Source organism: Corylus avellana, chromosome ca8, assembly GCF_901000735.1.
Source record: "Corylus avellana chromosome ca8, CavTom2PMs-1.0".
Classification (NCBI taxonomy): Eukaryota; Viridiplantae; Streptophyta; class Magnoliopsida; order Fagales; family Betulaceae; genus Corylus; species Corylus avellana.
Window position 1 is genome coordinate 21,411,747 of NC_081548.1, and position 26,217 is coordinate 21,437,963.

The 26,217-nt window shown below is 31.4% G+C and overlaps 2 protein-coding genes across 2 annotated transcripts; both read left to right on the forward strand.

Annotated features, from left to right (window-relative positions):
• The first annotated feature begins 13,503 nt into the window (after positions 1-13,503).
• LOC132190541 (phytosulfokines-like) lies at positions 13,504-13,954 on the forward strand. Its single transcript, XM_059605564.1, has 2 exons — positions 13,504-13,679; positions 13,784-13,954. The coding sequence occupies exons 1-2, from the start codon at positions 13,542-13,544 to the stop codon at positions 13,910-13,912; spliced, it is 267 nt and encodes an 88-aa protein (XP_059461547.1). The 5' UTR covers positions 13,504-13,541; the 3' UTR covers positions 13,913-13,954.
• A 6,127-nt stretch (positions 13,955-20,081) lies between these two features.
• Positions 20,082-20,534, forward strand: LOC132190533 (phytosulfokines-like). The gene is made up of 2 exons (XM_059605552.1): positions 20,082-20,268; positions 20,364-20,534. Exons 1-2 carry the CDS (start codon positions 20,131-20,133, stop codon positions 20,490-20,492), a joined length of 267 nt encoding a protein of 88 aa, XP_059461535.1. The 5' UTR covers positions 20,082-20,130; the 3' UTR covers positions 20,493-20,534.
• Positions 20,535-26,217: the final 5,683 nt, after the last annotated feature.

Consider the following 26,217-nt stretch of genomic DNA (forward strand, 5'->3'; position numbering starts at 1 on the left):
TTTTGGAGATAGAGTGGGTCCTACCCTTGCAAATGGTGAAATTCTTGGCTTGTTAGAAATGCCAGTTTGGAAGACATTACAATAGAGAAGTCTATAATATATATTCCCTTGTGCTTAAAGAATTTGGAGATGATGCGATTCTCGAAACTTTAAAGATTATGAGAGGATAGGTATAGAGTTGAAAGTGTGAATTCTTTTAGCTTTTTTAATTTTTTGCAATATCTTGGTGCATGTTCTTCCTTTTTTCTCTCTCTCGATCTTAATTGAGTGGTCTTTTTGTTTACTTGACATATACTTTAGTTATGGCCCGCTATGTTTTTTCATTGAGATTGAATTGCTTTTAAAAAAACAAACAAAAATAAATAAATAAAATAAATTGTATGGTAACACCAACTATTGGCACTACTATTATATATAGCATTTTCAAAAGAGCCTTTATATGGCTCATAATAGCTAAATCTACTTTATCTTTCTACTTACAGCGAATGTGTACTGTAGCAACTTCTACTAAGGCTTTGTTTGGTAATGGGATGGGGTTGGCCCAAACACTGTTCATCATCATTTCCCAAAATAATCAACATCAAAACATTCTAACTTTTTCACTTTTAATATCAAATCATTCACTTTTTATTATTATTCAAATAAAAAAATCACTACAAAACAAAACTTTTTCACTTTTCCATACCACTTTTTCATTTTTTTTATACCAAACATTCTTACTTTTTTTTACATCAATCTACATCAACTACAGTGTTTAGGCCATCCCATTTGCCAAACACCCCCCAAATATATTATGGATTTTTCTTCAGCTTGTTTCTCTTTCAGAGTATTCTCAGCAGCTTCTTCATCATTTTTCCTACATTTAAATATTCAAACTACTTTTTACTTTTTTTATGTCAAAATACACCCCAATAACTTTCCTTAATCATTTTCTATATCATTAAAATATTTGTTTTTTTAATTATATTATATATATGAGAGAAGAGAGGAGAGAAGAGCGAGAATCATTTTTTTATATTTTAATAATTATAAGGATTGCAATAGTGGAACCTCAAACATTAGGTTCCACTGTAGCAATTATAATGTTTAGGGTTCATTTAAGGAGTTTGATGTAAGATGTTTTTTGTGATTTTTAAAATATATTCCCTAAATTTAGGGAACAGACTCCCTTATAGAGAGTCTGCTGAAAATGCTCATAGTCTTTTATCTCTCCATTCTCTCTCTATCCCCTTATCTAAAGATTTTTTTTTTAAAAAAATAGAATAAAGAAATTATTGAAGTGTGTATAAAAAATTAAGTAACTAAAATAAATATTTAAAATAAAGAGTATGGAACCGATGCAATATTAAAAAAATAAAAGCAATAAGCATTACTAATTATGATTATGCAAATGGGTAGGTATTCACTTTATTGCTATATTATACTTTAGTTATATATTCACTACAATTCTTCTTTATTAATGCTATATAATATTTTAGTTATTGACCACCTAGTCCGAGAGGTAAATAGGTAGGTATTTTCGTTTCTTTCTAGCCATTAGCATTTACAAGTAAATGATTTATTTATTATTATTATTATTATTATTTGGGTATATTTTAGTTAATCATGCATATCTAGCTTTGGATTCCCCGCTGTTGACGGTTGGGTGAAAAGATAAACAAAAGTAAAAGAAACTTTAGCGAGGGAAACAGCATGATGAAGACCAAAATGGCAGCATCATTCGAAATCATGGAGAAAAAAAAAAAAAGAAAAGAAAAGCTTTCCTGAATATTTAAAGCGCCTTTAGTACTGCTGCTTTGCTTTTGGTATAATTGTCTTAACATAAAATATGGAGAAAATGAACAGTTCAATCCGCTAATAATGTTCAAACCCCCGACGGAAAAGGTTACACGGCGACCGGAAAACATTCCACCTTGTTGCCCAATTTATCAAATCGGTCGGATTTTCATCTTGTAAATTTCTCTGCAGAAGATCCTCTCTAGGGTTCTTGTTGTTCTTTGGCTTAGAAAAAAAAGAAAAAAGAAAAGTAATTGACTGAGTTTCTCCTTGATCACTTATATATTTACATCTTGTTCTTGTTGTTCTTAGCCCAAAAATTGAAAAATAAAATTGATAAACAACAATTAATATAACAATAGCATGGTGTGATGTGTCAATATCCAAAGAAATTGCAAATTAACGTAGTATAAAGTAGGATTTACTAAACATAGATGAAAAGCACTTATTGAAGTTTTCATATTCAGCAAAGGTTCAAATATTGCAGTAAACATAACTGATAACTGTTTTTCTTCATGGTTCCCATTCCTTCCAAAACCACATATATATATATATATAATTAGGAAACAAACTCCACAACTTCAAAGAACCTCACAAATCACTTACCAAAAAAGGAAACTTAATTTGATTTTTCGCTTAATTAATTATCACAAGACTCTCTTAGTCCTCAAGAAGAGCTCCCCCGACCTTCTTGCCTTTTCCCGTCCTCCTCCGGCTAGTGCCACCATCGTGCCTGAGATTTCCATCGTTGAGAATTAACGGCAAGTCATTGGCTTCATCACGGTCATCTTCAGTGGCAATACGGATGCAAGAACACCGTTCCAAAGACGCGAAAAACGCCGTCGTAACGCCGTTGATGAGCCACATAGCCACCCCATCAACCTTGCCGCACCCGGGTGAGCCGTGGCTCGACGAGGTCCGGGGCCTGGGCTCGACGGATTTGGACTCGAAGTTGAAGCAGGCAGCGCAGCTCGAAGAGGTCGTGGCACTGGCAGCCATGAGTTGGAGAATTGGCTCAGGAGGAGAGAGTTTTGAGAAGCTTCAACCTCAACTAATTAAGGACCTCGATCTATTAGGTTGTTGTTAATGATTTTTTTTTTATTATTATTGAAAATAAACTAAAATCCAATTTATGCCCTCGACAAAGCAATGGAATTACAAGTTTGGTGATAATGAACGTGAGGTGATATTTATATTAATATTTGAATAATTGATTCGCATTAGCGTCGTTTAGTTGGGTTGATTGGGCCGTACAGTAATTAATGATCCCCATTCAATTCAACCATACGGTCCATGCAGCAAGTCGTTTTCATATATTTCGCACATAGTACTACTGCTTAATTATGATGATCACTTCTCACCGACAATTTCGCTTGTGAACAACTAAAAAATCATACTCATTAAGAAAAGAAGAAAAGAAAAAACTAAAATATCATGGATAAAAGAAAAAGCAACTGAAATATCACTCACCTTCCTTTAGAATAATTAAAAAAAATTAAATAAAATAGTGATTTTTCTAAAGCATAATATGAGATTGGGTTTTACACTATGGTTGAATGGTTAATTTGGTGACATTAGAATGACCGATTGAAGATAAAGTCCCTAAACCTACATTAAAATAAGCCTCTCAGTATCTCATATTCTTAATATTTAATTTTTTAAGAAAGCAAATTTATTTTATAGGTTATATAATGCATGATCTATTGGAATAGTTCCTTCATTATTTTATTTTTTTCAAAAAAATTCTATGCATATGTGAATGTGTGTACAAATATGGTCTATATGATCTATATGTTTATTATTATCTATTTAAAATTATGTTAGAGAGATGTTGGTAATTATATCGCTCAGTTGACCCAAATGACCGTGGCCCCTGAAATAATTACGAAATCGTGGGCTAGGAAGGGAGACCCTTGCCGTTTCTATTGGGCTTCAAAAGGCCCAGTCAACTTTCTAGAAGCAATTGAAAGGAAGACTTTCCCGATTAATCACTCATTCCTGAGATTGATATCTCTCGTGATATCTCCTGAAGATACCGAATTCCACCCCAACGCAAAGAATTGCCCGGACGTACCTTTACTCTGCGTTAGAGCCCTATTACAAAATACAAACCAACCCCTAATTTACAGTGGTTGACCCCCGTGCAATTCAAGTATCTCTATCATCAAATTCCAATGTGGCCGGGAAAGAGTCAGAGTCCATATACAACTACGACCCCCATTCCAAATCAAGCTTTAGGACCTGAATTGCATAATAAGATAGAAGATCGAGTCATAGGCCTTGTTTGGTAAATGAGTTGGGGTTTCCCTTGTTACTATTCATCCCTATTTTCCAAAAAAATCAACATCAAAACATTATAACTTTTTTATTTTTTATATCACATCATTCACTTTTTATTATTATTTAAATAAAAAAATCACTACAAAACAAAACTTTTTCACTTTTTCATACCACTTTTTTTTCACTTTTTTTATACCAAACATTCTTACTTTTTTTTTTTTTTTTTTTTTTTACATCAACTACAGAGTCTAGGCCAAGCATCTAGTATAATACTAGAGTGAAATATTTAGAGAATACACATACTTTTCTCAGAAGAACTAACTTGAGCGTCGGAGGGAGATCTCGCTCACACACCGAACATTTTCTCTTCGTGTTGTTTGTTTGATCTTTCAGGTTTAATCTAGAAAAACGTGTTTGCATCATACCGGAAACTGTACAAGATTATCAAATATGATTATATTGTCATAATATGTTTATTATGCAAGGAATCAGTTCACCAACCGCTGTGTTTTTCATTATTAATTTTGGCTTTAAAATCACATTTTTCAATTTGATGGATATAATACTTGACTTCAAATACATTTTAAATTTGAGATCTCAAATATATCATGGCTAGGTCGTACTCCCCAACTACCGGCTAATGTGGCTAGCTTTGAAAGCTTTCAGCCACCCTTGGCACCCCATTTAGAAAGGGTGGAGCCATCCCCTCTCTTCAAGGTGGTTGCGATTCGCCGAGTGTGACTAAGCCACCAACGACCATGATCACCATATCCAATCTAACCCTTTTTTTTTTTTCTTTTTTTCTTTTTTCTTTTTTTAATTTTTATATTAAGGATATAATTATATATTTTTATAATCATTCCTGACGAAAATGCTAATAGAGGTATTGAATTTAAAATGAGTAAAAACTCAAGTCTTAAATGTTTTTGTTAACAGAAAGATTAACTGTAATTCATAAATAATTAATATTATATATATAAATAATACTCTCTATTAACCAATATTTTGTTTCCACCATGAATATGAACCATTTTTAGGGTTAAGTTTTTATTTTGAACACTCCTAAAAAGGAACAAAAGAAAGAAAAAGAGACATGAAATTAATGAATGAGACGGGCCCACCCTGCGTGGCTCTTCTGTTCGATTGTTCCCTTCCTTCCCAACCACTTCATGTCTAAAGTTTTTTTTATTATTTTCTTTTCTTTTTGCTTCAATTCACATAATTTAGGTTTTAATTTAAAAAAGCATTAAATACTATTTTAGTATATGTGTTTAATTGGACCATTATTAAATATTTACTTCGTGGTATTTGGAGTTGTGTAATTATCAAAGTTAATTTTTCCATCTTTTTTTTTTTTTTTTTTTTTTTTTTTTGTCTAAAACTTAATAGCCATCACGTTAAACTTATCAATTACTATCATGTGTTTTATATGCTGATACATTAATATCTTTTTTTTAAAAAAAATTAATTAATTAAATTTGAGGGGGGAGTTCCAAATTACATCTTTGCACTAATTAATTAACACATTAATTGTAATATCGTGTGGAGATTATAGTTAAATGAAGTCCATAAAGCCTCAATTAATAATTTTGGGCCAGCAGCCTATTTCAATGCCTACCTCTATCGACATTCATGCTTTAACTTAGACACAATACCCAATTACCCATGATTAGATGATAGCCATTTTAAAAAAAAAAAAAACCACTTGTAAAAGTAAATTGTCCAAAAATTTATGGACACGTAATTAAAATTGTATTTAAGTCATCTAAAACACTTGAAATCATAACAAATTCCCCAAAATTGTATTATGCTGATCATAAGAGTGATGACACAAATTACTAGGCCAACTTGACAACTTGGCTTTCATGATTGATCAGGATGATGTAACGTTGGATAAGCTAATTTTTGGTTGTGCTTAGATGAAGGTTTATCAAAAAAGAAGGAATGCTGGGTCGACACATTGAAGAAAAGTTTAGTTCTGATTGGTTTAAATTTATTTGACATGGCAAAAAAAAAATGACCGTTAGATCGATTTTTATATCACTATAGAGAAGATAATTTGATATCAAATCGGCAGATGTTAGAAGACAAAATCTAATCACAAGGCAACAATCACATGATTTCCTCCTCCATGTTTTATGGGATTATATATTAATGTTAAGAATATTATGTTATGGGTTATTTATTATTATAGAGTTATTTACTTCCTTATTGATTTTAGGGTTTTTTTAGCCTATTAAGTTTACATTCCCTTAGTCTATTAGGTTATTTGCCTATCACTCATAACCTCTCTATATATAAAGACCTTTGTAATATTCTTTAATTAATCAGTCTTAATACAATGTAGTCCATTACATATTTTCTCTCTCTCTTTCTCTTCTCTCTCCTTATATTATATTTAATATATTTATATATTTTATCACCAGAAAGGCAGAAACCCTCCTACAAAAATAACGAAACCTAAAATTGAGAAGGAAAAAAAAAAGCACAGGAAACTTCTCAGGTGGACTTGGGATGAAGCCGTGGCATTGCCACAGTAGCCAATAATTTATTTTTCTAACAAATCTTCTCCCTTTCAGTTGATCGGCGTCAACCATCACGTAGTAGCACTGATCAGGAGCACCAAAATCTAGTGCCGGCCGGACAAACCGATCTGGTGCACCAAATATGGTTATGCTTGTTCTGCATCAAATCGGAAATCGGGGCAATTGCAATCACTTACATAGGTTTGATATGAGTTATGGATTACCCTTTAATTAAGGGGTAACCAGTCACCCTCGATAACTAAAAAAAAAAAATTAGTTGTAAAGAAAAAAAACAAAGAAATATATTGACGTGATAGTGCCACGTTAGGGCATAAACCGCCGCACATAAAAGTTAGTTACTCACTGATAGCAGATATCCAATAAATAACGTTGTAGAAACTAGAAATTTAGAGTACGTATTACGTAAGTGAAGATGAAGGATGTGGGCCAAAAAAGAAAAAAAGAAAGAAAAAGATGAAGGATGTGATTGAAGGGAAGGAGGAGGGGGAAGAAGAAGGGAATGGAATGGAATGGGGGATGAGGAAGACAATGATGAGACGTGAAGGTGAAAGTGGGTGTCATGATATAGAGGTTGCCCACCCGGACCCAGGCGAGAGGTGACCCGGACCCCATCTCATTACGTACCCAGCTAACAAACCTACTCTAAGCACAAGGAGAAAACCTTCTTAACTTGGGCTATCTTCTTTCGGCCGACAAATGGGAAAATATTTATCATGTGTGTCAAGACACGCACGCGTTTATGTGTGAGACACACGAGATGTCTCTCCCACCAACCTGCATGCTAACAATGTTTGGGGTTCTTTTAAAAATAGAGTTTATATATACCAAGGTTACTAGATTTATAATCAACGCGTAATAAAATTTTTTGATTTAGTAGATCAGATTGAAATTTAGTAATGCACAAAACTACATAAAGAATTTATTTCTTAATAGTACTATAATTAGTTTGAGCCTTAGTCCAAGATCTAGAATGGAATTGAACAATTTGTTCGGGAGATTCTGGGGAAGCAATTTGTTTCAGAATACCTCCAAAGCCAATTTCAGAAGCATCAGTTTCAACAATCTTATATATATATATTTGGACAAAAGCTTTAAAATGTCAAAGGATAAAAACTTTAAAATGTCAAAAGTGCGTTTTGATTATTTTTAGTTTTTTAGACTCTTAAAAATACTTTCAATTTTTTTTACCAAACGAGTATTTTTTTTCTTCAAATAAACTTTTTGAATGTTAATTACATTTTTTTTTACTCACACGCAACTCAATTATATATGAACAAAATAATGTATAGAGATTTGAAATGGAGCTGCAGCCCAACTTCTTTTTTCTTTCGGGGCCAACAAATAGAGTTGCTAAGTGGGTTGGGGATATCAAATGGGTTTGGAACATTGGGCCTGCACAAGAAAGGGCCCGATTCTGAAACCCACTTACTTCTTTCTACTCTTGGAGCCGTATTGGTTTTTCCTGTTCCTCTAATAACAAAAGTGAACCAACGCCATGGGCTAATTAAGGGGTTAATGGTTGGTGCAAAGCGAAGAGCTCGGGTCAAATACATTTATCCTCTAATGCTTAAAATTACATTTTTATTAAATAATTATTTCACAATGTGTCACTCTTAAGTCTCAACTATTCTTTATATATATATATATATATTAACAATGACTTATTCAAGAGTTTATTAGGATTGTCACATTAGCATTTTAGAATAATTGTAAAATACAAATTTGGTTTTCAATATTATATATAACTTCAACTACCAAAAATGACAAAAACATCATCTATAAGATTTAAAAAAAATAAAAAAATAAAATCAACTTTTTTCTAAAATTTTCATCTTTATATAGGGTTTTTTTGTCATTTTGATCCGCGATAGGAGACATTATAATTTTTTATTATTATTATTATTTGAAAAAAGTCTACTGATAAGAGTCTCTGGTCTCGGGCATCCCAGAAATTTGAGTCCATCCCCCAAAGTGCTCAGCTTTGACACAATTTAACCGATCACCAATCCACACTGAACAAAATTAAATGCTGGGCTTTGGGTTTGGGTTTGGGAGATATTTCAAGTTGACCTTTCTTTCTTCTTTGTTTGATTTAATTTTCTTTGTCAGTTGTGAGCGAGCCCACTTTGTCGCTTTTCTTTGAGTAATTTTATGAGGTTTATTTGTGTACTGTTTATATTTTATTTGTATTTTATTAAAAATGATGTGGTTATTAAAATTATCATTGAACTTGTGATTAATCATTATTGAATTTTGATCAAAGGGCAATTTGTATAGCCACATCATTCTTGGTCCAAACTTTTGAGTTGTAAATGTGAACGTTATCTTGCCTTTCGAATTGAGGAGGATGAACTTTGGCTTGGTGTTCTCTACCCTCAGTGCTGAGAAAAAAAGAGCTACCTATGCATTGGTTTTAGTCTATTTGGTACAGATTTACTGTTTAATTTAAAAATTAGTCATAGGTTAACGGATTTTGTTTAAATTGAAATGTAATACGTCATCTTTTACGCTTGTAACCTCGTAACTTTGGCTATGATTGCTTAAGTGCATTTATCAATAAATGAAATTGAATAGATTCCTTTAAAAAATAGTCACATCATTCCTTCTAGAATTACACCATTTATTTTCTTTCTTTTTTTGCTTTTCAGTTTTCACTACACGGAATCTATCTGCGCGTGAAAGTTGACTTAACCAAATGCTTTGCATGAGAGAGAGAGAGAGAGAGAGAGAGAGGAGGGATAATAGCAATTAATTTTGATGTATTAATACGGCGACGTCAATTAACGTAATTAATTTACGTCTCATCCTGAGCAGAGTTATCATAATGTGTGAGATGGTACATCGCATCTCTGTGGACTCTACATATTAGAAAAATAGTTGAGAATGTTTTGGATAGGGTCCACATTTAAAAATAGTTGTCGGTAGGGTCTAGAGAATAAATTTATTTTATAAACTTTTTAGTTTCTAGTGTTTCCAAAAAATATATGCTTATAATTTTCAATAGTAGAGGTTGACTTTTTATTTCTTACTCAATCCTCCCTATGGAAGAGAAGAGATGTTCGTGGGTCTACTCTCAACCAACGAGAAAAGATGACCATGAGGCCATTCTAAAGTCCAAATGGAGAAGAGGTGGTTACGCAACTACTTTCATAAGTTAGAGCTGATTGACTGTGTGGCCACACGATCAGCTTACTTCTCTGTTGGATGTGGTCGTGCAACCCCTACCAATCATAATATTGCAATGTAATACAAATAAACCTTGAGTACTTAAGGCTAGTCTCGAGATTCGAATCTCAACCAATAATAGAAGAGGTTTTTCTTGGCTGATGCTTCCTTAGAGCATTTCCAACCATCAATTTAAAATTGAAGTTTTGTTAAAATTTAGCTAATATAAATATTTTTTGAGTTCTAACGGACACTTTAAATTAAAAGTTTTCCTAAAATTTGTAAGATTTTTTTTTTCTCTCTCTCCTTAGTCCTTTCTCTCTCCCTCTCCCTCAACAAAAATAAAAATAATAAAAATAATATTTAATTAGAGTAAATAGTTAAAATATATATTCGAGTGAAGTGTGTAATTAGAAACTGATACAGCTTGACTTAGTGGACTGCAGCAAATAACAACATTAAATCAGCGGATAACTAATTCTAGACCTTGAGTCTATCAATGACTTAAGAATTATTCTAAAAACAATAGATACTCTCTAAACTTTAAAGGAAAAAGATGAATAAACCTAACTCTGAATATTCTAGTCTTATCTTTTAACTCTAAGTACTCTCTAAAGTTTAACGTGGGGAAAATGATGCAGATATAGTTTAGAATAGTTTATCTTATCTTATCTTTTAGTCTTTTATTAGGTTTCTTTGTTAGTCGTTTATACCATCTTATGTTTCAATCTTTATTTGAATTAGGTTTTTTTGTTAGTCTTTTATTTTGTTTAATTGTTTTTCGTAGACTTTTAAGTTAACTTTATTTCATTATTATCTTAGAACTAGGAGTCTTGGGCTATAAATATATGCTTATAGCCTTTAACAATTTAGTTTATGATTATTATTGAGTTTTGTTAAATAAGAATACTTAGAATTGAGTTGAGTTTCAGAGTTGATTATTATACATCAGAAACTAATAGCGAAAATATATATATATATAGAGCATCTCCAGCAAATCTTGTTATTTTATATATATAAGATTTGCTGGAGATATAAGATTTGCTGGAGATGCTCGAATAGCATTTCAAAATTACTAGTTGCATAATTGAGTTATTAATCATTCAGCAACCTAAGTATCAGTATCAGTAAAAACGTATTACACAGGCACTCATGATGGAGATAATATCCATATAAAATAAATAATAAATGAAAGTTTGGTGAAGGGTGAAATAATGCACTCAAACTTTTCTGGTTAAATGTAAAGAAGATAAGACAAATAAAAATAATGATATTACTAATTTGTCATAGATTTTTCTCATTAAATATAAAGAAGAAAAGACAAATAAAAATTATGATTTTGATACAGTTTCCTTAACAAGGCTGATTTGGTCAAACCTCGAATCCATCTATTCAGACCAGTGATTAATTGCACATTCTACGTGTACAACTTGCAGTTGAATTCGCTCTCTTAGAACAGTGTGAAAGCAGAAAACCTCCCAAATCCGCATCAGAATATATTGCCGCGCGTTCTCATCAGAATACGCATATCAGGAATATTCTTTACAAATTTTAAAAAAAGTTTTGAACAAAAATTTATTTTTGTTTTCTAGAAAAAGAAAGCGTCTCGATAAAATTATATTTTGGAAAGAAAATTATTTATAAGAAAAATTACATTTTATCCATCAAAGTTTGGCACAATTTTCAATTCGACCTCTAATATTTTAATTTTTGCAGTACATCTCCCAAACTTACAATTTATTTTTCAATTCAACCAATGTTATCTCAAAATTTTCATATTGCCCATAATTTTTTTTTAAATATTTTTTATAAAAAAAGAAGAAGAAAATTTAGCTCATACGATCAAATTTCGTTTATTGACTTAACAGATTATGATAGCATAAAACATTAGAACTAATAAAATTGTGATACTTGCCATATTTAAGTTAGTGTCACATTAATAAAATATGTTAAATTAGTGGAAAGAATTTGACGGTAGGGACTAAATTATTTTTTTGACATATTTTGGGGACCTTTGAGTACATTTTGATACCAGAAGGACTTAATTGTAAATCAAGTAAACCACAAAAACTAATTTTTCATTTTTTTCAATTTTTAAAAAAGTACAAGTTTTCAAATTACTTTTTGTAAGCCGCTTAAAAAAAAATGTTACCTATTAAAAGAGTGACACATTATAGTTGAAAATCAAGTATTTTTATATTGTAACTAAAGTTTTGAAAAAAAATTATTTTTGTTTCTAGAAAAAGAAAGCGTCTCAATAAAATTATATTTTGGGAAGAAAATTATTTATAGGGAAAATTACATTTTATCCCGCAAAGATTGTGACGATTTTTAATTCGACCTCTAATGTTTTAATTTTTGCAATGCATTCCTCCAAACTAGCAAATTTTTTTCAATTCAACCAATGTTATCCAAAAATTCCTATATTACCCATATTTTTTTAAAAAAATATTTTTTATAACAAAAAAAGAAGAAAATTTGGGGGTGCAAAAATGGGAATTTTTTTTTTAAAAAAAATTTATAAAAAAAAATAAAAATTTATGAGCAATATGAGAATTTTGGGATAACATTGATCGAATTAAAAAAAAAAAAAAAAATGCAAGTTTAGGGGGGTGCATTGCAAAAATTGAAACATTGAGGGTTGAATTGAAATTCGTTCTAAACTTTGAGGGGGTAAAATGTACTTTTTCCTTATTTATAAATGCCTGACAACATGCCACAATTTTAATATGTGACATTTTGCAAGGGCTTAAATTCCTTAATTGGAGAATCTACATTTTAAAAAAATTATAGAGAATCTTAATCTTATCCAATATAGCACAATAGATTAATAGATTTATGTACTGCTGTCCATTTTTGACACGACCTGTAAACTCAACACAAAATTAAAAGGTTAGGGTTGACAAGACTGACCTATTTAATTAAACAGAACTATAATTGTCCTATATAATTTTATACCAATATCTTAACACAATCTAAACCTAATTATATGCAAATACGTATACATAAAGTTTGATGAATCTAAACCATCAATATATAGTTCAATGGTTGAGAATATATATTTATCTGAGTCAAAAGATTATCTATAAATATATACCGCTTAAAATTCTTTCAAATTTTGTCCCATTCTAACCCTGTCTAATATTTAATTTATATTTTATTGGATTAAGGTGATGGTGATTGGTGCTTATCATCTTGATCCAGTGGCTAATAAATACTATCATATCAGGCATTATTCCATTACCATACAAGCATAGTGGTTTTGGGTAGGAAATACCGACGTGAAGATCTAGAGAGGATTTTTTTTTTTTTTACAGAAATTTCCTCTGAACAAAAGGAAATATTCTACAATTCATTTAAAATAATATCAAGTATCTATAAATATTTAAAATATTAATTTAAATTAAAAAACAGTTATTAATAACCTCAAAAAATATTCTCCAACACATTTAAAATAGTATAAAATATATAAATTTTTAAGGTTATTAATAACAATTTACTAATTTAGACTAACATTTTAAATGTTTAATATTTAATATTTATAAATACTTACACTATTTTCCATTCAAAGATATTTTCTCCGCACACCCGTTTAAGGAATATATATATATATATTTTTTTGGGAACGAATGAGGACCATGAGTTTAGCAACTTCCACAGTAAAAGCTTGAGGGTGACATTAGTTGATAACCTTTTGTATGAGCCCAGACCACTATAAATTGAGCAGTCAGCAGCACTAGTCTCCATCCACATAGAAGAACCCCATCGGAAAACATGTCTCATCAGCTTAGCACCCTCTTCTCCATAGCACTTCTCATCAGCTTGGTGCTAACCCAAACCCAAGCCACTCGTCCGGCGCCTGTCTTGGCCGCGGATTCTCTGGTTCGAACCCAACAACATGAGCTACGTACGGTGAGTCCAAGATTTTATTCCCTATTGTCTTTTTTTTTTGTTAAAAAAAAATTAATATTTTCCATTGATTTTTTTTTTTTTTTTTTTGGAATATATATATGAAGGATGTTAAAGCGGAAAACGTTGAGGTTGAGGAGAGTTGTGAAGGAGTAGAAGGGAAAGAAGGGTGCTTGATGAGGAGGACACTCGCGGCTCATCTGGATTATATCTACACGCAGAAGCACAAGCCATGAAAGTTGATCAACATCTCATCTCTATGTTCTCTATAGCCTGCAGTCATTAGCGAAAAATTGTACTAATATTTAATTGCACTCATTATGGTATAATCAAATATATATATATATATATATATATATATATATATATATTAAGGTCTTGGGTTTTGTGGTATTATATTCTATAGATCTTCTATTGCAAAACAAAATTATATATGTATATTTAATCCTTGGACCAACATGGAGCTTTTCAAGAGTGAGCTTATATATAATAAGATGATCAATGAATAGAATTATCAATTGGGTTGTTTCTACAAACACCAGCGTTGACTTCTGTTAATATTGTAACTTGCACCATACTTCGTTGATGAAAGAATTGGTTTTTTTTTTTTTAATTTTTTTTTTATTGAAATGGATTGGGTTTGGGTTGATGAAGAAGAAGATTTTTTGTTACTGGTTCCCATGGGCCATGGCTATCTCAGCCTGTCTGCGCTGTGTCTGGACCCTTGCCCCAAGGGACACGACGACCAGTGAGCTGGTGGTGGCGGCCTGGTGCCTTTCTGTCTGTCTACGCGGTTTGAGTGTTTTTGAGTCAACTACGTCATTCTATTCTGTTGAAAATGCAGGCACACTGTTACCACGTTTCAGTCGTTTATTACTTTTAAGCATATAAAATAAGTCAAATTTTAACATTTAATGAAAAAATTTAATGAAGAAGTTACACTCAAGAAATTTAATAAGTCATATTTTTTCATTAAATGCTTGGATAAAATAAACGGTTGAGATTTATGAATTTGTAAATCTCAAATTTAAAAGAAATTTTAAACAATCTTAATCCTTACAAACCGAAGTTTATAGTAGGACATGTTTAATTAATATCCAACGATGAATAAATTTGCTACTAGCTAGAATCGGATAAGGATGTGAAGTAATTATTTTAATTTGGGTTTAATTAATAAACAAGATTTTACATGGAACTCATTTGCTAGAGCAGTAGCATGTGGATCTGATATGAATTTTTCACTTTTCCTAGCAATTAGGATCGGTTATTGTTGTGAATTTCAATAAAAAATAAATAAATTTACCCAAATTTCAACTGTTCAAGCTCTATGAATTTTGTTATTCTATCCAAACATTCTATTACCATATTTTCCCGCAAATGCTTATCAAGAAGGTATTGACACCAGCCCTGGGTCACAACTCACACGTATAAGCAAAACTCCAGGTGTACGACATCAACAGACTTTGAACACAAATCTCTTACACAATATATATATGCACACAAGAATAATAGTAGGAAAGATGGTTGAGTTAAGATGCGAATGAGAATGGAGTTTGGTGGAATGTGAAATGAAAGGGCACTACACAAATACACCAGGGCACTACACAAAATCATCATTGAACTTATGATTGATCATTATTGAATTTTGATCAAAGGGTAATTTGTATAGCCACATTGAGGACGATGAGCTTTGGCTTGGGGTTCTCTACCCTCAGTGCCGAGAAAAATAAGAGCTACCTATGCATTAGTTTTAGTCTATTTGGTATATATTTATTGTTTAATTTAAAAATTAATCATAGATTAGCGGATTTTGTTTAAATTAGAATGTAATACGTCATTTTTTATGCTTGTAACCTTGTAACTTTGACTATTATTGCTTAAGCGCATTAATCTATGTTATTTGAGTTTTAAACTCGTTTATCAATAAATGAAATTGAATAGATTCCTTTAAAAAATAGTCACATCATTCCTTCTAGAATTACTCCATTTATTTTCTTTCTTTTTTTGCTTTTCAGTTTTCACTACACGGAATGTATCTGCGCGTGAAAGTTGACTTAACTAAATGCTTTGCATGAGAGAGAGAGAGAGAGGAGGGATAATAGCAATTAATTTTGGTGTATTAATACGGCGACGTCAATTAACGTAATCAAGCTGAGTTATCATAATGTGTGAGATGGTACATCGCATCTCTGTGGACTCTACATATTAGAAAAATGGTTGAGAATGTTTTGGATAGAGTCCACATTTAAAAGTAGTTGTCTGTAGGGTCTAGAGAATAAATTTATTTTATAAACTTTTTAGTGTCTAGTGTTTCCAAAAAATATATGCTTATAATTTTAATACTAGAAGTTGACTTTTTATTTCTTACTCAATCCTCTCAATGGAAGAGATTAGATGTTATGTTACGTGAATACGTAAAGGAGATAGAATTTAGGTTCTGAGTAAATTTAGACCTTAGATTCTAAGAGAATTTAAATCTTTTAGATTTTGAAAAAACCTGAAAAACTCTTTTCAAACTCAAGGTTTGGGATTAATTTTCTGATCCCTTTTATTAATGAGCTTTATGTCTTTAAATAGACAACTATAATGCATAGTAAAATAAAATACTAATTAGAATAAACTACTGATAATACTTATTTCTAATATTTAAATAATCTAATAATATCTATATAGATAACATATTATCCTAAAGTATTTTAAATTTAAAATACCTCTATTATTATAGTCCTAACATGTTCGTGCGTCTACTCTCAATGAAGGAGAAAAGATGGCCATGAGGCCACTCTAAAGTCCAAATGGAGTAGAGGTGGTTACGCAACTACTTTCATAAGTTACAGCTGATTGACTGTGTGGCCACACGATCAGCTTGCACAATCACTGTACTTCTCTGTTGGATGTGGTCGTGCAACCCCTACCAATCATAATATTGCAATGTAACCCAAACAAACCTCGAGTACTTAAGGCTAGTCTCGAGATTCGAATCTCAACCAATAATAGAAGAGGTTTTTCTTGGCTGATGCTTCCTTAGAGCATTTCCAACCGTCACTTTAAAATTGAAGTTTTGTTAAAATTTAGCTAATATAAATATTTTTTGAGTTCTAACGGACACTTTAAATTAAGAGTTTTCCTAAAATTTGTAAGATTTTTTTTTTTTTTTTCTCTCTCTCCTTAGTCCTTTCTCTCTCCCTCTCCCTCAACAAAAATAAAAACAATAAAAACAATATTTAATTAGAGTAAAGAGTTAAAATATATACTCGGGTGAAGTGTGTAATTAGAAACTGATGCAGCTTGACTTAGTGGACGGCAGCGAATAACAACATTAAAGCAGCGGATAATTAATTCTAGACCTTGAATCTATCAATGACTTAAGAATTCTTATAAAAATAATAGATACTCTCTAAAGTTTAAAGGAAAAAGATGAATAAACTGAGTATTCTAGTCTTATCTTTTAACTCTGAGTACTCTCTAAAGTTTAACATGGGGAAAATGATGCAGATATAGTTTAGAATAGCTTATCTTATCTTATCTTATCTTTTAGTCTTTTATTAAGTTTATTTGTTAATCGTTTATTCTATTTTATCTTCTAGTCTTTATTTGAATTAGGTTTCTTTGTTAGTCTTTTATTTGGTTTAGTTGTCTTTCGTAGACTTCTAAGTTAACTTTATTTCATTATTATCTTAGGACTAGGAGTCTTGGGCTATAAATATATGCTTATAGCATTTAACAATTTAGTTTATGATTATTATTGAGTTTTGTTAAATAAGAATACTCAGAGTTGAGTTTCTTCTTATTTTTTTCCTTAAAACATAGATACTCTCTATTGTTTAAGAAGATTTATTTGATTATTGTGATAGTCTCACAATCTAAAATAACAAGATTTGCTGGAGATGCTCGAATAGTATTTCAAAATTACTAGTTGCATAATTGAGTTATTAATCATTCAGCAACCCAAGTATCAGTATCAGTAAAAACGTATTACACAGGCACTCATGATGGAGATAATATCCATATAAAATAAATAATAAATGAAAGTTTGGTGAAGGGTGAAATAATGCACTCAAACTTTTCTGGTTAAATGTAAAGAAGATAAGACAAATAGAAATAATGATATTACTAATTTGTCATAGATTTTTCTCATTAAATATAAAGAAGAAAAGACAAATAAAAATTATGATTTTGATACAGTTTCCTTAACTAGGCTGATTTGGTCAAACCTCGAATCAATCTATTCAGACCAGTGATTAATTGCACATTCTACGTGTACAACTTACAGTTGAATTGCCTCTCTCAGACTAGTGTCAAAACAGAAAACCTCCCAAATTCGCATCAGAATAGATTGCCACGCGTTCTCATCAGAATACGCAAATCAGGAATATTCTTTACAAATTTTAAAGGAAAAAAAATGGTAAAATCAGCCATTGTGATTTATTTGATGTGCAATTAATTCTTTGTAATATTAAAAATTTAAAATAAACTCAAAGGTCTTAATTAGGTATGTCAAAAAAATAATTTAGTCCCTATAATTAAATTTCGTTTACTGACTTAATAGATTATGATAACATGAAACATTATAACTAATCAAATTATGATATTTGTCATATTTAAATCAGTGTCACACTAATAAAATCTGTTAAATTAGTGGAAAGAATTTGACGGTAGGGACTAAATTATTTTTTTGACATACTACGGAAATCTTTGAGTTCATTTTGATACCACAATGACTTAATTGTAAATTAAGTAAATCATAAGGACTAATTTTTTATTTTTTCTAATTTTTTAAAAAGTACAGGTTTTCAAATTACTTTTTGTAAGCCGCTTAAGAAAAATATGTTACCTATTAAAAGAGTGACACATTATAGTTGAGAATCGAGTATTTTTATATTGTAACTAAAGTTTTGAAAAAAAATTATTTTTGTTTTCTAGAAAAAGAAAGCGCCTCGATAAAATTATATTTTGGGAAGAAAATTATTTATAGGAAAAATTACATTTTATCCCCCAAAGATTGTGACGATTTTTAATTCGACCTCTAATGTTTCAATTTTTGCAATGCATTCCCCCAAACTTGCAAATTTTTTTCAATTCAACCAATGTTATCCAAAAATTAATATACTGCCCCTAATTTTTTTTTTTTTTTAAAAAAAAAAAAAGAAGAAAATTTGGGGATGCAAAAATGATAATTTTTTTAAAAAATTTTATTAAAAAAAAAATCAGGAGCAATATGAAAATCTTAGGATAACATTGGTTGAATTAAAAAAAAAAATATTGCAAGTTTGGGGGGGGAGGGGTTGCATTGCAAAAATTGAAACATTGAGGGTCGAATTAAAAATCGTCTTAAACTTTGAGGGGGTAAAGTGTACTTTTTCCTTATTTATAAATGCATGACAACATGCCATAATTTTAATATGTGACATTTTGCAAGGGCTTAAATTCCTTAATTGGAGAATCTACATTTTAAAAAAATTATAGAGAATCTTAATCTTATCCAATATAGCACAATAGATTAATAGATTTATGTACTGTCCATTTTTGACACGACCTGTAAACTCAATACAAAATTAAAAGGTTAGGATTGACAAGACTGACCTATTTAATTAAACAAGTCCAATTATAATTGTCCTATATAATTTTATACCAATATCTTAACGCAATCTAAACCTAATTATATGCAAATACATATACATAAAGTTTGATGAATCTAAACCATCAATATATAGTTCAATGGTTGAGAAAATATATTTATCTGAGTCAAAAGATTATCTATATATACCGCTTAAAATTCTTTCAAATTTTGTCCCATTCTAACCCTGTCTAAATATTTAATTTATATTTTATTGGATTAAGGTGATGGTGATTGGTGCTTATCATCTTGATCCAGTGGCTAATAAATACTATCATATCAGGCATTATTCCATTACCATACAAGCATAGTGGTTTTGGGTAGGAAATACCGACGTGAAGATATAGAGAGGGTTTTTTTTTTTTTTTTTTTACAGTAATTTCCTGTAAACATAAGGAAATATTCTACAATTCATTTAAAATAATATTAAGTATCTATAAATATTTAAAATGTTAGTATAAATTAATAAACTGTTATTAATAACCTCAAAAAATATCCTCAAACACATTTAAAATAATATAAAATATATAAATTTTTAAAGACATTAATAGCTATTTACTAATTTAGACTAATATTTTAAATGTTTAATATTTAATATTTATAAATACTTGCACTATTTTCCATTCAAAGATATTTTCTCCGCACACCCGTTTAAAGAATTTTTTTTTTTTTTTTTTTTTTTGGGGGAACGAATGAGGACCACGAGTTTAGCAAATTCCACAGTAAAAGCTTGAGGGTGACATTAGTTGATAACCTTTCGGATGAGCCCAGACCAGTATAAATTGAGCAGTCAGCAGCACTCGTCTCCATACACATAGAAGAACCCCATCGGAAAACATGTCTCATCAGCTTAGCACCCTCTTCTCCATAGCTCTTCTCATCAGCTTGGTGCTAACCCAAACCCAAGCCGCTCGTCCGGCGCCTGCCTTGGCCGCGGATTCTCTGGTTCGAACCCAACAACATGAGCTACGTACGGTGAGTCCAAGGTTTTATTCCCTATTGTCTTTTTTTTTTGTTAAAAAAAATTAATATTTTCCATTGATTTTTTTTTTTGGAATATATATATGAAGGATGTTAAAGCGGAAAACGTTGACGTTGAGGAGAGTTGTGAAGGAGTAGAAGGGAAAGAAGGGTGCTTGATGAGGAGGACACTCGCGGCTCATCTGGATTATATCTACACGCAGAAGCACAAGCCATGAAAGTTGATCAACATCTCATCTCTATGTTCTCTATAGCCTGCAGTCATTAGCGAAAAATTGTACTAATACTTAATTGCACTCATTATGGTATAATCAAATATATATATATATATATATATATATATATATATATATATATATATATATATGTTAAGGTCTTGGGTTTTGTGGTATTATATTCTATAGATCTTCTATTGCAAAACAAAATTATATATGTATATTTAATCCTTGGACCAACATGGAGCTTTTCAAGAGTGAGCTTATATATAATAAGATGATCAATGAATAGAATTATCAATTGGGTTGTTTCTACAAACACCAGCGTTGACTTCTGGTAATATTGTAACTTGCACCATACTTCGTTGATGAAAGAATTGGTTTTTTTTTTATTGAAATGGATTGGGTTTGGGTTGATGAAGAAGAAAATTTTTTGTAACTGGTTCCCATGGGCCATGGCTATCTCAGCCTATCTGCGTTGTGTCTGGACCCTTGCCACAAGGGACACGCCGACCAGTGAGCTGGTGGTGGCGGCCTGGTGCCTTTCTGTCTGTCTACGCGGTTTGAGTGTTTTTGAGTCAACTACGTCATTCTATTCTGTTGAAAATGCAGGCACACTGTTACCACGTTTCAGTCGTTTATTACTTTTAAGCCTATAAAATAAGTCATATTAATATTTAATGAAAAAATTTAATGAAGAAGTTACACTCAAGAAATTTAATATGTGATATTTTTTCATTAAACGCTTTGATAAAATAAACGGTTTGAGATTTATGAATTTGTGAATCTCAAATTTAAAAGAAATTCTAAACAATCTTAATCCTTACAAACCTAAGTTTATAGTAGGACATGTTTAATTAATATCCAAGGATGAATAAATTTGCTACTAGAATCGGATAAGGATGTGAAGTAATTATTTTAATTTGGGTTGAATTAATATACAAGATTTTACATGGAACTCATTTGCTAGAGCAGTAGCATGTGGATCTGATATGAATTTTTCACTTTTCCTAGCAATTAGGATCGGTTATTGTTGTGAATTTCAATAAAAAAATAAAAAATAAATTTACCCAAATTTCAACTGTTCAAGCTTTATGAATTTTGTTATTCTATCCAAACATTCTATTACCATATTTTCCCGCAAATGCTTATCAAGAAGGTATTGACACCAGCCTTGGGTCAGAACTCACACGTATAAGCAAAACTCCAGGTGTACGACATCAACAGACTTTGAACACAAATCTCTTACACAATATGTATATATACACAAGAATAATAGTAGGAAAAATGGTTGAGTTAAGATGCGAATGAGAATGGAGTTTGGTGGAATGTGAAATGAAAGGGCACTACACAAATACACCAGGGCACTACACAAATACGTCGAACAAAGTCTGCAAAAGCAATGATTAAACATCTTGGTAAAAGGGCTGTATTGCAATTACCAAAGAAATAACATTCTAATTTCAACTATATATCACCATCATCATCTTCTTCTTCTTCCAAGTCCTGAAGAGCTTGCTGTTTCCAAAATGAAAGCATCGTCAAAGACGGCTTTGACAATTTGTCACCGCGTCGTTTTCATGGGCTCTTATTGACATTGCAATCACTGCTTTTACTCATCTTATATAATAATGATAATGAATGCATTTTTAACTACCACCTTTTAAATATTTATAATTTTCTTTTCTTGTATTTAATTATTTAAATATTTTTATGTTCGTTAAAATTTTTAAATGATTCGGCAACATATTCACCACGTCTTTAAAAATAACTCATCTTCGTTTCATTTAAAATTAAATTATTAGTAACAATTTTTAAAGAATTGGGTCGGAATGCATGGCAACTGAATTAATAATAGGGTTGGTAAGTTTTGTCGTTTAACATCTTAGAGTACAAATCAAAATTTTCAAAAACATCTCTGGGCTACCACCTATTTATGAGGAGTTGACTATTTATGGGATGCTGTAATTCTCTGGATGGCTCAACTTCAACCATCAGGGACCAAGCTTACCTAATCTAAAGATCCAATCCATGTCATGCCTTCCCATCCTGTCTCAAGTTGTCAATTCCTGAACAAAGCATCAATCCACACAAGGAGAGGGCTCTCAAAGCCTCCAATCCAGAGTAGTATAATTTGTTTGTTTTCATATACGTACTTTCAACCCCTGATATCAACAAAATACTCTGCCAGCAGCACTGTAAATAATCAACAAATTATTTGCAAGTTGCAATCATGCATAAAGCAAGAATTATGAAGACATGCAGAATACAGTGAACTGGTTTATAAAGGATCATTGCATTCTCTTATCAGCTGGAGTAATGGGAACAGGAAGAATCACTACCACTAAAACCTACTTTTATGGCAGGTTTGTGCGCAGAACAAGTGTGGGTATTGCTAATGTTAGGTCAACTTAAGGTAGTTCATTCAACCCATTTCAGGACTCAGGACCTTCCCACTCAAACTGCACAATCCATACACAGGATAATATATATGTGATATGTACAATTCATTTATTTGTGGATGGGGGGGCAAGAGGTGCAACCACGTATAAAGCATGAACAGTAAAATACATAACTTAATGAATTGAAAAAAAAAAAAAACAGAAGATAATTTAAACACCCTTTTCAGCTCAAGTAATGGGAACAGGAACAATCACTATTTTGTGGTAGTTTGTGTGGGCAAAATAAGTGCGCCTATTAAAGGTCAACTTAAAAGTAGTTAATTCAAACCATTCAGGATTCAGGACCTTCTCCACTCAGACTCAGCAAACCATATAAGCCACTTTCATGCATCAAAAGTCTGATGTCATAAAATTATAACTTGTTTGAAATAATCCCATTCTTCTTTCTTTCAAAGAATTAGATTCTAAACATGCATTGTAATCATGTTTAATCATATTTCATTAGATCAAGATGGCCCAACAATTTAGACATAATGACAGCCTTTCAGTTCTTTACTGAATGAACAGACCTGATTAACTTCAAAGTGGACTACAAGAAAATAAAACAAGAAACAGTAAGAATGTCTAGGAATCTCTAGAACCAAACAAAGAAAGTACAATTTATGGTTTGTGTATACAAAAGCAATTGGAAAAGCATCACGCTTTAGCTAGAAAAGATAAAATGACAGAGACATGTCAGCCAAGGAAAGCTTTCCAGCAACAAGACATGAAATTAGATCTGGCCTCTTGGTTGCATCAAATGCAGTTACAAAGTTTATTTATTTATTTTTGGTAAGTAATTCAATCTCATAAAATAAGTGCAGAGGGGCATAACTAAAGTATATAGAGAGTATACAAGAGAAACACCCAATCAAGAAATAGAAGAACACAAATCAGGAAATTCTAAAAAAAATTATTTAAGGGTTGAAATGATGAAACCATTTCTTTTTTAAGTGAAACAATGAAACCATTAAAATGCCTCAACATCCAAAAGTGTTATTTCAGATTCAGTGTTGAAAATAATTACCTCTACTGATTGAAGAGGGTATGCAAATTTAATAAACTTTCCCAAAACACGGTCACCACAATCAGATAACAGTGCACCCCACATTTAAAATCCATGGATAACAGCAACCACTTTGAATCCTCCAATTCCCACCTACAATTCCCAATCAGCAACCACTTTGAATTCTCAAAATTTCTCTTGCTTTAATGCTTCAAAGTGATTCCTGATTGAACCCTATAAATTCTCATCAGCAATTACGCAATAAGAAGCAACAACATAGAGAACCAACTATGGTAATTCCACTCCATCGTTTCTTGCATCTACTTGCTTCAAAGCAAAGTGGTACATAGTTGGCAGCTATGCAACAAAACAAAAACGTCAGCAGGAAAACAAAATCAACTCAAAGAATTGTCTTGCAGACAGTCAGACAGGACTCTAGATCTTGCTTGCACCATGGTCCATATACCAGCTATAAAAATAAAGAATAAAAAATAACCAAGGCCCAAGAGATAACAAGAACCACAGCCCTCTAAGAATGCTTCATAACCTATTCAATTGCCACTATAATGATTTCTCAAATTTCCTATTCTAGCAGCAGCTTCTCAAAACTCAAAGCTCCAAGCTTGAACCCCAGTCCAGCACACAAATCTCTGCTGAAAATGCTTCAATAGAAGATTTAAAAATCCTCTCCCTAATACAGGGGAAAAAGAAAAGAAAAGACAAACTTTCCCAACTACTTTTTGTCTACCCTTTTTCTTCATTACATCTTTTAAGGCCTTTATTTTCTAGAAACCTCAGCCCCATTTTCAACATTTAAATCACACCTACAGAGGCATATCAAGTAGACCATATATAACTTTTTGTTATTCTTAAAAATTAATTATGAAGTTCCACTAACATCTGTTTTGCATTTCCTACAAAAATGCGTGGATATTGCCACCATGAATAAATTACTTAACCTAAATCTAAATGATAACATTTTGGAAAACAAAATTAAGGATTTGCTAATTGCTAGTATGTCAATCTAGTTGTTGGCTAAAACCAAAGTAGAAGGCTTACTCTGTAATTATACTGGGAGCTGGTGGCAATAGGAATCCCATCCCATGATATACAAACATTTATAGTTGTAAACCGTTAAGTAATATAAGTGGAGCAATAATGATATAACCAGGACCAGAAGCATCCAAAAGCAACCAAAACACAGAAGGATGCTATACAAATTGCAATCCCAACTATAGAGTAACTGCATCAGTCACATACAATGCAGCATACTTCATGATGTTCTTGCCCCTAAATCTGTCAACAAATGTTGACAGTAATACCCTACTGATGAAAAAAAATGTCACAAAATTCTAAGCATGCTTAACTCATAGAGGTATGAGAATATTTGATTCACTAACATTCAATCATATATGAAAAACGGCCAAGGAGATGAGAGAAAAATTAGCTTTACTAAAATCATCGGACAAAAAGGGAAAGGGCCCAAAGAAGAGTAAACTAGCTATGATTCACATAGATGAAATGCAAGCAGCAGACAACGAGAAAACTGAACAAACATGCTCAATCTAGAAAATGATGGGGACACCAAACTCAAGCCACATATCATCTGTGTATGGACGTTAACATTAGAGGATGCCCAGCCCATGACCTTGTGGTTGGGTGATTGAGGGCTGGATTATTATTGGGCCTTTATTAGTTTGCATTTTAGTTATTTTATTGTTTATTTTTCAGACTGATTGTAGTATTTTTATTTTAGGCTTTATGCTAGCCCAAGTATGATTAGAGTTAGGGTTAGGGTCTATTACTAAACTATGTAAACCTAATTTTCTATTGTATTAAGGAGTTTATGATGAATTAAGAGAAGTGAACTACTGTTCTCCCTCCTCTCTCTTATTTCTCTTATCAGCTTCTTCTTCTCTCTCTTCTTACTCTCTTCTCAATCTCGTGTTCCCGCATCAAAATAAATGATAAAAAAACTCAAGATTGATTGGAAAGTAATGAACTTTTAAAATTGATCTTAACAATAAAATATTTTAAAAACATGTTTTCTACATGCACCCCAAAGTCAAATTTTTGGCAACGAAAATAGTATCAGCATCATAGATATATCCATAAATCATATTCTATTCCAGTAATGTATCCTAAATCATAGAAAACAATCACCACTTTTATTCTACTCCAAGCACCCTGCTACTATAACATTCAACATAGTATGATCAGACAAGAAATCCTGCTGATACTCCTTTGTTATAGAGAAAAAAGAGGTCATCCAACAATGAAC

Coding starts and splice junctions, on each gene's coding strand:
- LOC132190541 (XM_059605564.1), top strand. CDS start 13,542: ATGTCTCATCAGCTTAGCACCCTCTTCTCCATAGCACTTCTCATCAGC. Junction 13,680..13,783: donor AACAACATGAGCTACGTACG/GTGAGTCCAAGA, acceptor ATATATATGAAG/GATGTTAAAGCGGAAAACGT.
- LOC132190533 (XM_059605552.1), top strand. CDS start 20,131: ATGTCTCATCAGCTTAGCACCCTCTTCTCCATAGCTCTTCTCATCAGC. Junction 20,269..20,363: donor AACAACATGAGCTACGTACG/GTGAGTCCAAGG, acceptor ATATATATGAAG/GATGTTAAAGCGGAAAACGT.